Below are 17,786 nucleotides of genomic sequence, written 5' to 3' on the forward strand. Positions count from 1 at the left end.
GTGTACCATTGACTTTTCATAGAGCTCACGTGATATAAAAAGAGACAGCATACTTAGCCTTTAATATTTCTGAGTTGTTCTCCTCTGCAGTTAACATTTCATATCAATTTCTTAAGTCTGATCATGCTACCAAAGGATTTAGAAATAAAAATTATTTGAGCATGACTTATTGCTATGATCTGTGTGTATGAGGAAGCCTTGGACACAGAACAGGTTTTTACACACTCTTACCTGGCATTCTAGGAATGCAACTCTCCTGTTCTACCAAGATTTTCTGAAAGGACATTTCTTTTCCTTTAAGGGTAAAATGATATTTGAAGAGCATGTTAATGCATCATTGAATGATACAAATGAAAATACATCTCAATTCAGTCTTACAGAAATAAAGATAAATCTGAATCTTCAGGCATGAGCCTTGACTAGATAAACTGAGATGTTCTGAGTGCCAAACTGCTAGTATTGAAATGAAAGATCCCAGTGATAAAACTCAGGGCCCAATCCAGCAATGGTTTCCCTTTAAATCAGTCAGAGACAGAGGAACTAAAATCATACATAACCAGACTCTATTGATTAGTATTAATCTATCACAGAAAATCGTATTAGAAGCCCTGAGACCGGGACAGCTTGCTTTAGGCATGATGATTTGTGTATGTGATGTTGCACACTGGATCCAGCACAAAATGCCCAAAGTTCTCACAAGATGCATCCACATAACTGATAGCAAAACCTACCTCAGCATCCCTTCTGTCTAAATATTTCCTCTCTTCCTAAAGCTCCATATTGAAAAAAGATTATTAAAAGTAGACGCAAGAAATTACAAACAGTGAATCTGCCAGTGGATCGGTTTCTACGCTGATTTATAGCGGCACTTCACTACTTTCAGAACTTGGCTTAGCATGCTGAGAAATGGCACCTCTTGTAACTAAGAGTTGGGAACTCATTAGCCAATCCCATATAGTTAAATAGAAAAAAAAAAAAAAAAGGCAGCTATTTCTGCAAAAATAATTTAAGTTCTGCATTTGAAAGCAAGAGCAAGATAAATTGTGACACATTTTCATCCAAGATGTTTATTAAAGATGATATGGGCACAACACACAGATAAACCACATCCTGAAGCAGGGTTAAACTAGATTTCAGATTTTAAAGCTGTGCATGCAGCTTGCTGTTTCTCCATCTGGAGAGCTCATCGGTACCTTTTTTATACATATCCCTGCAGTTTTAAATCAACAAATGACAAACACAGCCTCTATTTATATGGGTATCATTTACTTCACTTTTTATTAAAATCATTAGCTACAAAATACACGTTTTGTACATACCAGTTCTAAATAAGCAACTATGAAAAAATTACAGTAGTCCTGAAACGAGACCACCATATCGCGCACGTTGGATGTGATAAAGGGTCAGAAACAATAGAAAATATATAGAGATCAGATAAGGTACTCACATCACGCTGGAAGGCTAAACTACACCTTTGAAGACATCAGTCCACATGTTGGCCTGAGACACACTTTCTGCAAACATTGAAAAAGTTCTTTTCCTCTCATTTAAAAAAAGAACTACAGCCACTACAGTATCTGCACAGAGAAATGCACTAACAACATGAAGAGAAACAACACTTTTTAGACAGTAGTGCCATCAAAAAAACACCACAGGTCAAATTCTTAGCTGATGGAAGGTGACAGCTTCCCCCGAATCAAAAATTAAGTACTCACCAAGAATTTGGATCATAATCAAAAAATCCTGACACTATCATGTCTTTCACTTCAAGGATGAAAAAGAAAAGGAGGAGGGTTAGCAGTCCTATCCACCTCAAGAAGCAAAAGCCAAGTCATTGCATCCATTCAGCACCCCTTGCCACACTCTGCAACTGGCTGGGAGGCTAAATAAGCTTTATGGGCCCTGAATTTAGTTAAATGCTTTCCGAAATCATGATAACTGGTAAACCCAGAAGCACAAGGTAATATAAAAGCATTCTGCACATATTACAGTGCAGAATCCAGGGGCCACATTCTGCCATTTATTTTCATGTTAATATCAACACAGGGTTTGGCTTGAAATCCAATGACTCCCTATAGTAGCACAAGCAAATTCACTTCCAGGACACTGTTAAAGACATCTGTCAAGTTCTGCAGATTTGATTCTTCCTCCTATCTACTGCTTTGACAGTGTGACCTCCTTGGTTATCACGACCTTGTTAAACTTTCTATACCATCATCCTGGAGACTGGAAGTAGGAATGTCACGCAATTTTGGATCCTAGTACAACGTAGGAACTGAAAATATAAAAGCATTGTGTTTAAAGACACTTTTCAGCAATACAGAAAACGTTATAGCAGAAAGGTTCGTATTGGTCGGTGTTACCTCGAATACAGGATAGGGAACAAACATTAAAACACTAAGGTAAGTAGGTGTTGATTACAGTGTGAAAGACAGTGTTATTTCCATTAATCTGCTGCAAGAACTTCACCCCAAGAAATAAATTTCTGTCTTCACAAAATTCATCATTTTTTAGCTAGAATGAAAACAAATCAAAAGTATACTATAATTCTTAACATGAAGACAAAGTTTAGAACATCATTTTGCATCTTAAGGTTGACCAGAAATACTTTGATAGTTCCCATCCTAAAAACAATCAGGCTTTCACTGATCACTGCCACCTTAATTTCAGTGCCAAAATATAAATTATACACTCATAACATAAAACCAAGTCTTCTAAAATCTGTAGGCAAATATAGACAGACAATGACAAATACGTATTTTTCCTACATCCTTAACATATAGTCACCATGCTTAAAAATACACATCTTTCAGGTAAATACGCTTTTTTTTTCCTCTGCTATAATTTTAAAGTGCATCTAAATCTGTTAAATAAATATTTATGCTTTAAAAATAGAGGAAGATGAACAACAGTTCCAAGATTGCAGGTAACTCCTGTTTCCAAAGAGTTAAGTATTTCTAAGACACTTTTCCAATATTCTCAGCACTGCTGTAGCACTGATGTCTTGTGTGGGCAATGTTGGCAAACACTGACCAGGCCTAATCATTTGACTTCACAGAATCACAAAATCATTTAGGTTGGAAGGGACCTGAGAAGGTCATCTAGTTCTACCTGCTAAAAGCAGGGTCAATATTGACTACCTGGGGCTTTGTCCAGCCAGGCCCTGCAAACCTCCAAGGATGGTGACTGCACAACCCTGTTAGGCCCTTGTTCTATTGTCTGATGGTGCTCACAGTGGAAAATCCGGGCAACTCACCTAATTAAGGGCCTTGAGGAACTCCTTAAGTTCATGATTTTCAGTCTTACTGTAAATACCAAGTAGACCTCTACCCCTAAACACATACCAAAATACAATATTGACAGTGTAGACAGAGTACTAACTAGCATTTTAAAGCTCACTGAGCTAAATTCACTACTACCAGTAACTCGAGAGGAGTATTGCCTGTATATATCAGCGATCACTTTGAGCTACACTGTGCACAGACACCCCATAAACAGCTGCCCTCCTTGGGACACAGACACCATTTTCAGAAGTGCTCCCCCTCAAGGAAACACTTCCCAGAATGGCGGTGGTGCTGCAAGCACTGGCCTGTCTCAGCCCCCATCAGCAAATACTTTTGTGTGAAGAGGTATTCTACCAGCAAAGCTCTGAACATCACTATGTTAAACAACAGTTTCCAACCTATATGTCAAGCTTTTTACTACCTTTCACAAAATAGCACCAGAATGCTGCTGCCATTCTCTGTCCATAAATATCACACATGAGCAGTGCCTGGTGCTGAAGAGCTACAGCTACAAGTCCTTAGCAAGCAGTTCAATTTCATCCAGCAAGAAGTCCATGTCCTCTCGACTCACTTGTGGGCTGATCACCACCTGGCGGAAGAAGTTGACTTTGCCCCGGTGAGGCTGGTACCCAAGCATCATGCTGCCTTTCTTCATCATCCTTTCTTTAATTATAGGAGCAACCTGAAAGCAGAGACAGAAAAGGCTTATTGTCACCCTCAGAAACACAGATTTGGACAGAAACTGTTTTGTGCTTTATGAAGCTTTTTTGAAGTGTCTGAGTTTTGCACCCCTTGCCTGCCTTCCAGTTGCCTGCCCCAAGAAACATTAAGGCTCAAACCTGAGGCAGACCGTGCACTGAGACCCTCAGGTTCTGGGACTCCCGAGGGAATCAGAGCAATATCTAAATCACTCAAAAGCCTACTGCTTGCAGCATTCATCTGCCACATGGGAAAGCTTGGGTTAAGGTTCCTAAGCCCTAGATTTAGAAAGGTTTGAACTCAGGCAGAACATCATCTGCAGCTGGTTAAGTGTACGGTTTATCTCCTTGTGCTAACTAGGCTAAGCGTGATTACTTGTACTTCATGGCCCTTGTCCCGCCACATCTGCAAAGCAGCTCTCCCTAGAGGGCACTTTCTATTAAAACCCTGTGAACCTTGAGCTGCCAGAGAAGTCAGAGTGATGCAATATGAAGGGAGAAGTCCTGATCCTGGAGGTTAAGATTTCGTCTCTTAGATTTACGATGCAAGTAGCATTTGGCTACTCCGCTCTTGTATTGAACGGGATGAAATCTCATAGGTGTATCAGTGCAGGACAAACCATAAGTAAAATTGGCAGAGTCAGGTCCTTATAGCTGAACACTTGATCTCATCCCAGCAGGGCTATTAACCTTGTCCAATTAATCTTGTGCTTAACTTTAAGCATGCGAGCAGTTCTTCTGTGTCCTCATGCTTGAAATAAGTCATAAGCTTAAATGCATTGCTGGATTAAGTACTCTGTTCCTTGGAAGACAGAATTCAACACACATAAGTATTTTGACAGAAGTAATATTTTAAAGACGTTGCATTTTAATATATTACTAATAACACTAATGTATTTCAGAACAGTGCACTCCTTTGCAGCCTTTTGTGATGGTTTGACTTGGAACAAAGCAAATACGTGTATGACCTAACCTTGGTTTCTGAATTAATTTATTTCAGCTCTAAAAGTTAGTGCTGGAAACTACCACCTGATCTGCAAAAGAAAAATGATGATGCCAGCCTTGCCTTAATAGCTTTATTTTCACATGGCACATTTTAGTAGGCAACTCCCATACAGTTTGCTTAGATAGAAACACCTACAGTTTTCAACACTAACAGCCTAGCTTTTCCATATTTGCTCAGTGGTAGATGTCGAAATTACCATTGTTTCAAAATGTATATTGAATTCAGAGGAGGAATGTGTATGGTTCTAACTTAATTTGCCTCTCTGAATTTGGTTTATCTTTGTGACAAAGCTACGTGTTTTATTTAGTGTTTGTTTTTTAAACTATGAGAGTGATGGAGTAAGCATTCTAATTAAAGTCCAGAGTGTGACATCGGTATGAATTATACACCTGAGAGCAATGAATATCCTTTCAGAATGCAATCTGTAAACAGAACTTTGTTTTTTGCATAATGCTGCAAGTAAAAATTGAGCAAAAAGTTATGAAAGTAGTTCTGATAAACATTTGAGAAACAAGAAGATAACAAGGACAGGAAGACTAAGAATTACAGCAGAAATGTTAGAGGCATACTGTGATACCTTCACTCATGTTCAACAGCACCTATTACCATAAAATCTAATGTAGAGCTCCAGGTGTGCCTCCTGCAAAAAGATCCTAATGAAAGCTAGCAACAAAATCACAATTCTACTGTATATGTGCAACACGTGCATCATTTAGAAATAGAATTCATCAAATCTACCCCTATACCATGGAAAGAAAAACATCTCCCACCTGGGTTTCTGTCTGCCTGGCAAATGATTCAAGATTTCCTCAGTTTTGTTGTTCTATGGCTCAGAATCACATCAGACTAACCTCATTTAGTCCATACTCAAGCAAAAAGAAAAATGCACTGGAGTTCTGCTTGGATGGAGATGGCAGCTATTTTACATGAGACAGCCTCCTTTGTCCTGAAAAGTATGTTTCTTGGCAAACAGTCCTCTCTATTTCAGACCAAATATTCCAAACTGTGTCCCAACAAATCACTGAATGCCGTACAGTACAGTGCTAGCACGAGGGCAAAATCTGGACTCCAATTGTTCTTGCACAAGTTGCCAGCAGTGGAGTCAAATGGAAAGACTCTTGGTTGGGATCACTCTTGGTTATTCACGCCAGTGTATGGACCTGCAACACACATTCTCTTAAACACCAAGTAAGTTTGGCATGATACATATTCTCCTACTTCTCCTGTGGTTTGCTGCGTTAAACCCTTTAACAGTGTATAAGGCTACTAAGAGCTCTACTCTTCCATTTTTATTCATGCCAGCTGTGGGCTGAGATTGCATCGATGCTGTGACAGTGCTCAGAAGACATCACACCAACCAGCAGATACCATACTGAGCACCTACCGATACAGAAAAAAACAAACACCTCCACCCCTGTCCTTGACAAGAACCCCCATGCAACCTCTACTCAGGGAACAAAAGCAGTACAAGTGCAAGGGGAGAAGTGAATGCTTTTTAATATACTTTCTTAAGCTCTTCTTTAAGATTCAAATCCCTATGGCAACTTTTAGCCTTTATTGATGTTCTATCAAGAATTATTTCATTTTTTTTGTATCATATTATTGATTCTCTTCATCTCAACACCCCGTGCTCCACAATCCATCATTCCAAAATGTGCAGCAGCAGAAATGGGGACCATGAAAGCAAATGCATTTAGAACTTTAGCAATAGAAGGTCTGTAAATATACTGCATTTCAGTAGGTCTTCTTCTCACAGAAAGGAAAGGTAGGAAATCTCTCTTTCATTATCTCAGTCATTATCTCATTCATCCTCCATGCTAATGAAGTTGTGCTCTTAATATGTTTGAAGTGCATCCTTCCTTTTTTGAAGACAAAACAAACACTTCCTACTTATAAAGAAAACAAACCTAAACTAAACTAAAAACTGTCTTGCAGGCTTTTGACAAGATTATTTTTGGAAAGGTTTTCCATCATGTATTTTGCATGTTCTATTTGCTAATGTGATGCAGTCAGTGTATCAAAACTATTATGGATCCTATCCACAGCAAACAGTAAGGAACAGAACATTTGCGCAAATGCTTGAGTACATGTCTCACAGAAAAGCCATTAAATGATGCATGGGATGCTAAGGCATGGACTTGAGGAGCACTGGGTATGACTGCTAACTGAAAGTTAAGGCAACTGCCGATTGGCAGCAGAAAAATCAGCCCTATAAGGAACTAATTACCTAGTGAGGAGTTCCATGAGTTCAATTCCCAATGAAGTCAATGAGAACTGAGGATGTTCAAATATCAGAAAGAGCTGCACAGCCCCATTCAGGATAAGTTCATAGGAAAGCAATTTAGTGAGAGCAAGATTGCTTCGACAGTCCAATTATTTTACTATGGAATTTACTTCATATTGTAAACCTAATTCTTTATGTTGCCCGTCAGTGGAACAGTCTCAGAATTTTAAGTGTAATGTATCCTAAAACTTAAGTTCTCTTCTCTCCTTCCCTCTCCTCACCACTGCCTTTCTACCATTGCCCTCCCCTGCCAGCCCACCCTGGAGATTATTATTTAAAATGCTCAATTCAGCAGTGTATTAGGTATCAGACTCACTAGGAAGGCAGGGAGGGAGTGCAGTGAGTGTAAGGCCCTCCTCCAGCAGAGCTGCACACATGGCACACAACTAGAGGCCCAGGGAATGGCTTTGCCTGGGGATTGATCTGCACATCACATTCTCCCCATGCTGTAACAGAGGGGCTGTAACATCTCATGCCACCTGGATTCTTCCCTTACTTTCAATAGCAGAGGTTTTTAAAATTAGAGCAGCAATGACATAGCAGTTTAGATCCTTCTCCATTTACCTGGGCAACGGGATAATCTCTTCTCCTACTCCCTGCCAGCACTCAGCCACACTATAAATAACAGAAAATTTTAGCCTAAAATTTAAGCTGTTTCTGTCAAGAGCCCCGACTGCAGCTGACCCTTACATACATTCATGGGGAAGATGACAATGTTCCTTCCCAGCGCATACACAGACACAGAGCTATGTGGTAAGTAGAAAGGGCCAACATGGACGCTGCAGCTGGAGTATCGACATGCACGAGGAGGACCAGGAAAGTATCACGTTTCCCTCTCCATATCTCAAGTATCCCTGAGAAGAGGGGTTCTGCACAATCCTGCTACATGCCAATACCTTAAAAACCACTGTGTTTCCCACAACTGACTCGTCAGTGGTAATTAATGGAGGTTTCTCCAACACTTGAGGAATTTCCACCAAGCTCAGGCCATGACCGCATAACATGCTTCAGCAGCTATCAAGGACTGATTCATCAACAGAGTCGAGCACTTTCTCAGCAGGAAAAGCATACGCCTAGTGTCTCCAAGAGCTAGCTCCCAAGTCTGAATTCTTAAAATCCTTTTAGAGGACTTGATGGAACACCTATTTGAGATCATTTATTCTTCTACCAGATAGAAAGACCTCCAAAACCATTCTCAAAGTGGCCATGCTATGTAAACATGGCTCTTAAGATACGATAATTTCCTAGCACACGGATGTATTGCATCAAGTGAAATCTCCAGAGCAGCTCTGTTGTATAGGTGATATTCCTGCCCCATTACTCATGTCACAGTATAATGCTTTTGATTTCACCCACTGTAAGGTGCCTCCTGTGTGAACGTTTGTATTTAAAATTGATTTGTAAAAGTTTATTCTAACTTAAAAAAAAAAAAAAATTTAAATCACACAATCCCATTAACTTCTAAAATACATAGCCACTATTACCAGCGTATGGTTTAATTCCTATATTTAGTCAAAAACAGCTTATGGTTTCTGGGGACAGAAAAGGGTAATGTAGCTCTTTTGTTCATGAATTAAATCCACTGGGCCCCCAACCCCACCTGTACTAATGCTACTGGGAGTGGATAGCCAGATAAGATGTCCTAAGGAGAACAAGAATTTCCCAACAGATAGGCTAGCTCATTCATCTTGCTTAAATAAAGTAATACGCACATACTGATTTTAATTAGCTTCTTATTCTTCTGCTCTAGTGTTGTCTCTCACAATTGCAATTAACAGATACCCTGACACGGCAAGGAAGCTCAGGTTGGACGTCTACAGAACAGCTTGCTGATAATGGAAGATTGTCCTACCTTGAGTATGAATTTCTTTCTCAAAGCCTTGTGTTAATCTGCAGTGAATCTCTTTTTAGACCTAATCCAGTATTTTCAAACTGCCTCACCACAAATGATTTTCTATGCCTCTAACTGTACCTCCATTACCTGAACACTACCAGCACTGCTGTAATTCTCAACCACTCTGGCTGTATTAGTCTAGTCATATCAGATTTTAACATACCACAACAGCTTTCTAACGTGTGGGTAACATTTTGTAAATTTTGTATTTTCCTGATTTACATACTAAGCCAAGAGGAATGAGTTACAAATTGATAACAGTGCTAGCTAAAAGCAAATCCACTAAGCAATGAATTTGCAAAAAGACATTGCTTGAAGGAAGAAAGATTGTCAATTTGACAACTTGCACAAATGAAAAAATAGCATTAGTCAGAAGAATACAAAACCAGAAAAGTCTAAAGTAAAACAAAATTATTTTGAATAGTTGTTTCAAAACAATGTTTTCAATTAAAACTTAAATTCAATTGGAAATTGACCCATTTTTTATTGCAGGGAGTAGAAAAGGACTAAGGAAACTGAAACCAAGCAAACTGATTCATCTTAGTTCATCTGAAAACAAAAATTATTTCTGGTCAACTAAAACCAAGAATTCTATTAAGTTTCTTAATTCAGTGGCCAAACCAAAAAAATAAAAAATAAAATCCATTATTTGTACAGCCATAAATACTTGGGATCAAAAGTGCTGACAACACTTAACTGAAATGTCTGTAGAATTTCTGCCCCCCAGAAAAGACAGAAAGTATGAGAAAATCTGTGGGACTGCCTGTTCTGTCGGCAAAAATTGGCTGGGAATCTCATGTGAACAGCTTTTAGTAGTATAGCTGACTCTAATCTTGCTAGCCCAGCAAGTAATACAAAGTCAGAAAGTGTCTATAAAAACCAGTGTTAATACTGGCGACTTCTATCAGCAACATTTTTCCGACAGCTCCCAGTTCCCCAAGCACCTATGCAAAGTAAAGCTGATGAGCTCTTCCAGCTCCTGGCAGCGGGGACTCAGTCACCAGACCCATTCTGCTCCTCCTGAAAATCATTTCAAAATTGCCGCAGACTCCAATGGAAGCAGAACGCAATTATCTAAATTTCCTCCTTATGCATCTGCTTCAGGTGGCAGTCTGCAAACAGCCTTCGGCCTTTACTAGAGAAAACCACACTTGCAGTAAATCAATAACCTTTCTAGGGATCCACAAAAGCAGGCTAGACACTGTTGGAAGGACAGCAGCATATTCGCAGATCAAACTATTTTTCTTCCTCAAACACAGCCTTTATGAAACTTTCCGAGGTACTGAATGCTGTGCTAGAAATTGGCAGAGGGCTGTAGCTAGAAGACAAAAAAAGTCACCCTTTTGACAAAATGGAAAGATCACATTCTCATGATTTCACAAAAATGGAAAACACATTGTGTGTTCTCGCCTCAATTCTTTCTTGCAATGGAAGACAAGTTTATGCAGAACAGTCTCTCTCATCCAACCACGAAAGTCCATTTTGGCCTCCCTAGGAGGGGCAAATTTGCATTCGGAGGTTCATGATTTTTACTTAAAAGGTGAATTATTGGCTATTCAAATTCTGGCAAGTTACACTTCCTGCAAGAAATGATTCAGATTCATGTATATTCACAAGAGAACAACTGTTGTACAGTAATTGCAACCAAAAAGTAAACAAAACCCCAATTCAATTAAGCATTTGGGCACAACTTTAAACTTTTATATATGGCCTTCTAATTTCAGTGGATCTTCTCAACATTGTTCTTATCTTACTTAAACGATAATGAAGTGGTTGAAATAATGGATACAGACTCAACAAATAGGATTGGTCCCTTCCCCTACCAGAGACTGTTTGGGTTGTCTTGGATAAATGACTCAATCTCTTTTGGGTAACATGCTTCTTCTTCCCTTCACAGGGGGCCTATAACCCTTCCGGGCAGTGAAGTCTCTGTGTGTTCATATATCTATTGTAATTGACCCTGATACCTCACGGGTGCTCTGTACACTAGTATGATATATATTAAGTAATTTTTGTGCCAAATAGGTCTCACAAGCATCTGTCACCGCATATCTGCTGCCCTTTCCAGTGTGTGCAGAAGATAACATTGATACCAATGATACCAGTTAGCATTAAGTGAGAATGGTAGCTGGCATTTTAGTATTGATCATTGGATGCAATACAAGTGAAGAAAACAATTTTCTTGGTTGGTTGTAACCACAAAACTAGCTAAATACTACAAATATTTGGAAGTAATAGTGCTTTCAGCATATTGTAACACTGAGAAAGTATATCCTCCACTGTTAAATATCTTTTATTGCCTTGTGCTGCAAAATCAGTTGCTGGCTTTAAAACAACAGGCTGTTTTTTTTTGTTGTTGTTTTTTTTTTTTTCTTTTGGTGATAATTAAAAACAAACTCAGACCATTTGTCAGCTGTCACCCCAACTGGGACAATCGAAATACCAAATATTTGCACACCCAATCATGGCTTTGTTCCTGTAGCCAAGGCGCTCTGTAAAACCCAAACATGTTTTTCTTTTGTCTAGAATTTGTTCTGGGCCCACATCCCTAAACCACTAATAAATTATTGCTGTACACTATTGCGCCAGTGTTCCCCTTGTGCCACACCAGGCAACAAAAGGAGAAATAAACGCATTTGTCAAAATAGCAGTAACCACTTCCACATTCTTTGGAACAACTAGCATATCAAAGGAGACCAGATGCAGCTGTATTTTTGTCTTGATACAGACATTCTTCATGCACCTTCAATGCAGGGCTGTGCAGCATGTCTACGCTATCATATTTTGCACATCATCTTCTCACCAGTTACTTTTTGCCAGAAGACCCACTAATGAACCCCACAAATCATTGCAAACAACCTGACTAATAGGAGATGACAGGTTGGCTTCAGATTTTGATTGCCTTGAATGACTTCTTTAGCCGGTCATTTATGCAACAAAAAAGTGTTCAGATCAAGGCTTTTACATTAACAGTATTTGCCTCTGAGAAGGAGGCAGAACAGACAGCAGCCACGAGTCAGCATTTGAAGATGTTTGGGTATGTTTTCACTTACAGATAAAACTTCTGTTGAACACCACTGTTCTCCAGGTACGCAGTCCCATGCTGTCTTCTGTCTGAGTACACGTATCTTTTCAAGACAATTCACATGGATTCCTTATTATTATGAATAATGTTCCTTGTTATTTCTCACATTTCTGTGTTGCTTTACCAAGGTTTTATTAACAAGTTATGTGCAAAGTCTAGGCATTGAGAAACCTCCAAAGGCAAGAGCACTCAGAACTGCTTAAACAGTAGCATGAGAGTTGAGTGCTACTGTTTTTTATAAAAACAATTGTTTTAAAAGCTTTCATAGTGTACACAAGGTTCTTCTGCAGAACACTTTGCTAAGTTTCCATTTTAGTGACTAGGTTTTCCAGTCTTTTCAATGCTGCCAAAGACAAGCTCTCTCTTCTCCATGCAGGATGAAAGGGCAGCTTGTCATCTTGAAAACAAGAGTAACTAACAGGAAAAAATAACCTTTTTAGTTTGTATGCATAGGGATGAGCTTCTGTTCTCCTTCTCCACTGGGGAAAAAAAATAACAGTGCAACATGAATGTCTGGGGCTGGGAGGAGCACTTTACAATAGGAAGATTACATTATTTGATGACACAAGTTCAAAAACTCAATACACTTCTTGAGTAGAAGAACTAACATTGCTTCAGAAAGTTGGAATGATTCCCTACTGGTAACACCTTATTTTCTACTTGCACAAGTCAGCTGCTGGCATAAAGTAGCACCTTATGTATTTGCATTAGAGTAAGGATTAAAGAACAGGAAGGAGTCTTTTTTCAAATTCTTTATACAATTCTAAAGAAAAACGAGTATTACAACAAAACTAGATTTTCCCCTCCTTAAAACCAGCATAATGACCTTCACAGAGGCTGCTTCTAATCTGTTTGGGAGAGGTGGGGCTGTTCTACCATGACCCACGCTGCTACCACAGAAGCAGGGCTGCTGTCTGATCGGATCACCCAATTTAACAAAGAAAAGGACCCCTTCTCCCCTCCATCCAGTGAAATATAGGACCAATAACTGTCATTTATTATAACTGTTTTGCTTGTCCAAGATTGATTTACTTAAAGCCTAATCTGGACATGAAATAAAAGCTATCAAACCCTTCAACATGGAGTCCTACCAAAATCAACAACACTTCATCCATATAGATCTTGTCCCAGGACAATGCTCATTCCAGCTCAGCCTTCCTCATCAACTCATCCCCAGTAAGCATATTTTTTTCCTTTTTCTCCACAAGTGAAAAGCAACACGTTACAAATCTTTGTCCTTAAACCCGCGTACAGACACTGAACTGAAAGAGCAAAGTAGGATCCTTAGGGTTTTAGAATTTGCAAAGTTTCTTGCAGTATGAAAGGGTGCAAAGTGAGGGGAAAATAATGGTTTGCACCCACAATTGCTTGCAGTTAAAGAACTAAATTATATATGATTATGATTAAAAGGAGCTAGATTGCAGTTAATCCTTAGAAAATTTGAAAGCAGTTGGAGGGGAAAGGCCCAAAATTTAGCATCTGTCCTGCAGAGACTTGTAACAATATACTTACCTCGAAAGGAACATATGGAATAAAAAAAATCGCTAACATTGGGCCTACTCTACATCCCTGTAGCTATGGCTCAACATTCAGAAGCACAGATTAAATCCTCTAATCCTGTACACCAAATTGATCCAAGAACCTTTTTCTTTCTCCAGCCTGGCCTACGGTATTCATTATGGATCATGGTAAATTCCACTATTTCCCTTAGTGCCACAGCAACCTCTAAATCACACCAAAAAGGTAAAGGTCAGTCATACAATTAGAAATAAAATAATAGAAGGGTGAAAAAAGGTGAAAAACTGAAACATTTTTGCTAGGTTTCTGCACAGCATACATATTTTTACAAGAGAGAGAGAGCATGCGTAAGAAAAACCTTTTGATCTTTGAAAGCAGTTATGATGTACTGTATAAAACTCATCCATTAAAGTCTGCCAGATTTCACCTCCTTAACTGAAAAGTTTCCACAGAATTCAATAAATACAAATAACCTTCCTACAGAATTTATAAAGTCTCCCATTCATCAGTGTCTCTGCTAAAAAGATCCTCTACATTAATCAACATTCACCTACAGAATTCTGCTGTTAGAGATCCTAGCAGTTTTATAGCTGACTTCACCTGGAGTAGAGTTACACTAACAAACGTTCCCTTATAACTCTATTAAATTTGAAAGGAAGGTCTAAATATTCTGCTGAAAGAATATCAGTCTCAAGTATTTTCTACTGTTTTAAAAGGAACTCTTCTTGGTTATAAAAAATGTTGTAAGACTTGAAGATATTTCTGACCACAGTGATCCCTTTTGAGATTATCAAGAAGTTCCTACCCTGTAGGCATGAAAAAGAAACATGTTCCATCTCAATCCTCTTGAGATGCCTACAGCTAGAAAGGAATATGCGCTTCAATATCTGAAGCACAAAATGAAATCTGAAGTATCTTGGTATCTCAGTACACATTAAGGAGGAGGAATTCCTCCAACTCATCCCCACAGATCTTCCCAATACCACTCACACTGCTACTCAAAATACAAAGACTGCTTAATTGAGCAGATGATACGAGCTACACAGTTTTTCTGTGGCATTACTATTGATATTTTCTGGACATTTCTGAAATTTCTACTTAGCAAGCAACAAGGAAGAGCAGTTTTATAAGGAGAAAAGACAAAGGGTATAGGCTCCAACCCTTTTTGTCTTCAATTTGCAAATTCAGTGCTTTCTTGCTACTCCTTAAAGAAGTGTTTTACACAGCAGGAGGGAAGTGCAGCTCTCCTCTCCTCATACTGAAGTTGGTGATAGAAAACAAAAGAGTGCTAACATAATAAGTAGATACTCATTTAAGTGCAGGCAAGCTTAAGATTTATTGACCTGAGAGCACGAGGTCAATATTTATTCAGAGAACAATAAATCTTGATACTTGGTTCTAACAGATGTTAATCCAATGTATTATTAAATCCATCTCATTAAAGCTAATTAGATTGTGTGTCCTCGTGAGTCTTGTTGCCAATAGTCATTAGTACTGCATGGGTCATAATTACTGTGCTTTTGATAATTGAATCAAATAATTTCCAATAAAACTAAATACCTGAGGATGGAAGTATTTTTTTCTCTACCATGACTGCATTATTGTACATTTTATTGGTTCTTCCTTCACGCTGCTGCAGACCTTCCTTCCATTCTTCTACTAGGATCAGCATAGCTAAGAATTCAGAAACTCTGTTTGAGCTATACCATTTTTTGAACTTTCTCATTTGTCTTAAAACCTGGTACTTCTAAAATCACATCCATCCATTAGGCAGGTAAGGAGCAAGGACACAAATCAATAAGCAGCTGCTGTAAGGAAAAAAAAAAAAAGGGGGAAAAAACACCACCATCAAAAAAAAAAAAAACAACCACAGAAGTCATAATTCTAAGTGAAAAATTACTCTTATTATGGAGTTTTACAGTGCTTTCCATCCCTACCTTTGAATGTGCAAGAGGAAGTACTATCATCACTATCGAAGTAACTGAGGCACACAAAAAGGAAATAATAACCAAGATCTTAACCACAAGTCTATGCCAAAGCTAGACACCACTCAGGTACATTAGTGATTTAGTGAGCAGGATGGGATATTTTTAGTGCATATTTGCCTTGTAAATAGTCTTGCAAAATCCAAACAAATTTGCTGCCATTTGGCTCAAAGTGGTTTTCTTCAGAAAACTTGCAGCGCAGATGACAACTCCTCCAGTGGTCAACACTCCGTGTACGCACAGCACATACCTACGGTTGGCAACTGGTGTGAACTTCATGGATTGTGAAGATTTAGTATGGACATGATGGACTACACAAAATCAAATCCTAGTCATTCCATTCTTATACTACACACATGAGTAATACAGACCCCTAGTTCCTAATTTCAACTCCATATAATATTGATCCTGGATGGTATTTTTCCATCAGAACCTGCATTATATACAGAAGGCAGTTGCTTAACTCTGTAAGAGCCTCACACATAGGGGGAGCAATAACTTGAGAAGTGTCAGGTTCACTGAACCTGTGTTACCCATCACGTGTTACCCAGAGAAATGGCCTCCAGCACTGAAGGTAAAATGTGGAAGGTAGGATTCAACTCCCATCATTTTGGCAGTCTGAAAGTTAGACATCTAGCCTAAACATCTAGGCTTTGCTTTTAAGGAAGGAAAAGATGCACCTCTAGAGAGTGATTTATCTCATCCTAGAGCAGGCATCTAAGATATATGGGATCAATTTAGAAAAGCCTTTCTCCCTGTCTATGGGCCTCAGGGAACACCTCTGCCCAGCTTTTAGGTGACTAAAGCATGGTAAAATGAAACTTATCTTGACAGTTTATCTATAATCAAAGATATCTAAAATCTAACTTCCTGCATAGGCCTAAGATCTGCATTGGTCACAGTGCAGAGGTCGCATATCCAGAGCACAAGAAGAATCATGCAGAGCCATGTGCTCCCCAGTTACTGACATGGTAGATATGTGTTAGGTGATGTGATTAAAGGCTAACCACAGAGAACACAAAGACTCAGCAAGGATCAGAGAAACAATGACAGGCAGAGGAACCCTAGTAACCTGATCAGTGAAAATGGAGCACACCACATTGACTACTCCTCTGACTATCAAAGGAGAGCACTTGCCCCTGGTGTGAAACCCACAAAGAGCAATGAATGAAAAACTTTCACAGGAATGCCAGGAGAGGGGTACAGTACTTCTTACGGGATGCAGAGGGAAGAAAAGTCTGGGACTGTAAAAAATGTATTCTGTGATGCTTAGGTGAAAGGACCAAAGGTGTGGACAGGGAAGGGTCAAGGTGAATTGGGGAGAAACAACTAGGAGAAATCAGAAGAAAAACATAGACAGTACCATCAGATACAAAAACTGTTGGTCAGTACACTCACATGGCTGAACCCTGTTCTTGATCACCACAGTCTATCCTATATTCCCATTAAATATTATTTCTATCTTCTGTTGGATGTGTAAACACTAGTGAACTTCAAGACAGACAAGTCAACTAGCAAAATAAGAGGTCTGAGTACCTGCAACCTGCGGAGTTTGCAGATCCAGGTACCAGCAACTGGTTAGACTCAAGACCTAAGACCAGCGACCAGAGAGACCATAATACGCATGTATTTATCCCACTAGATTTGAGTCCTGATCAGCTAAAGAGAATTGGGTGGTTCATACTGTTCATGTTTGTATGATTGTTATAAATGTTTGGGTGCCAGTAAAGACGCTGCTCTTTGTCTTTATCTGTGTGGCCAGCTGTGTATTTTGTGTGTGTGCAACCCGAAAGTCAGAAGGATTGTGAGGTCCTGCTTTCACAGTCTGTATTCATACTGAAACGAGTATGTGAGTATGTGTACTCTAAGGACCTGGGGACAGGGAACCACAGTGGCCTCATACCTATCAGGCTAGAAAAGGAGAAATCCCCCTGGGTTCCCAGGGCGCCTGGACTCAGCCACTTTCTGACACTGTACTGCATTGCTACTGCTCTGAAGTCTTTTCTGTCATTGGCAATTGACGGTTGACAAT

At 39.2% G+C, this 17,786-nt stretch overlaps 1 protein-coding gene across 1 annotated transcript in view; it reads right to left on the reverse strand.

The window, feature by feature from the left end:
* Window positions 1-1,093: 1,093 nt before the first annotated feature.
* GADL1 (glutamate decarboxylase like 1) overlaps window positions 1,094-17,786 on the reverse strand; it is an 84,143-nt gene continuing 67,450 nt past the window's right edge. Inside the window, exon 15 of the mRNA XM_040548990.1 lies at window positions 1,094-3,966. Within this exon, the coding sequence (XP_040404924.1) occupies window positions 3,793-3,966 (174 nt within the window). The 3' untranslated portion in view covers window positions 1,094-3,792. The remainder of the gene's footprint in view (window positions 3,967-17,786) is intronic.

This window comes from Cygnus olor, chromosome 2 (genome assembly GCF_009769625.2).
Source record: "Cygnus olor isolate bCygOlo1 chromosome 2, bCygOlo1.pri.v2, whole genome shotgun sequence".
Classification (NCBI taxonomy): Eukaryota; Metazoa; Chordata; class Aves; order Anseriformes; family Anatidae; genus Cygnus; species Cygnus olor.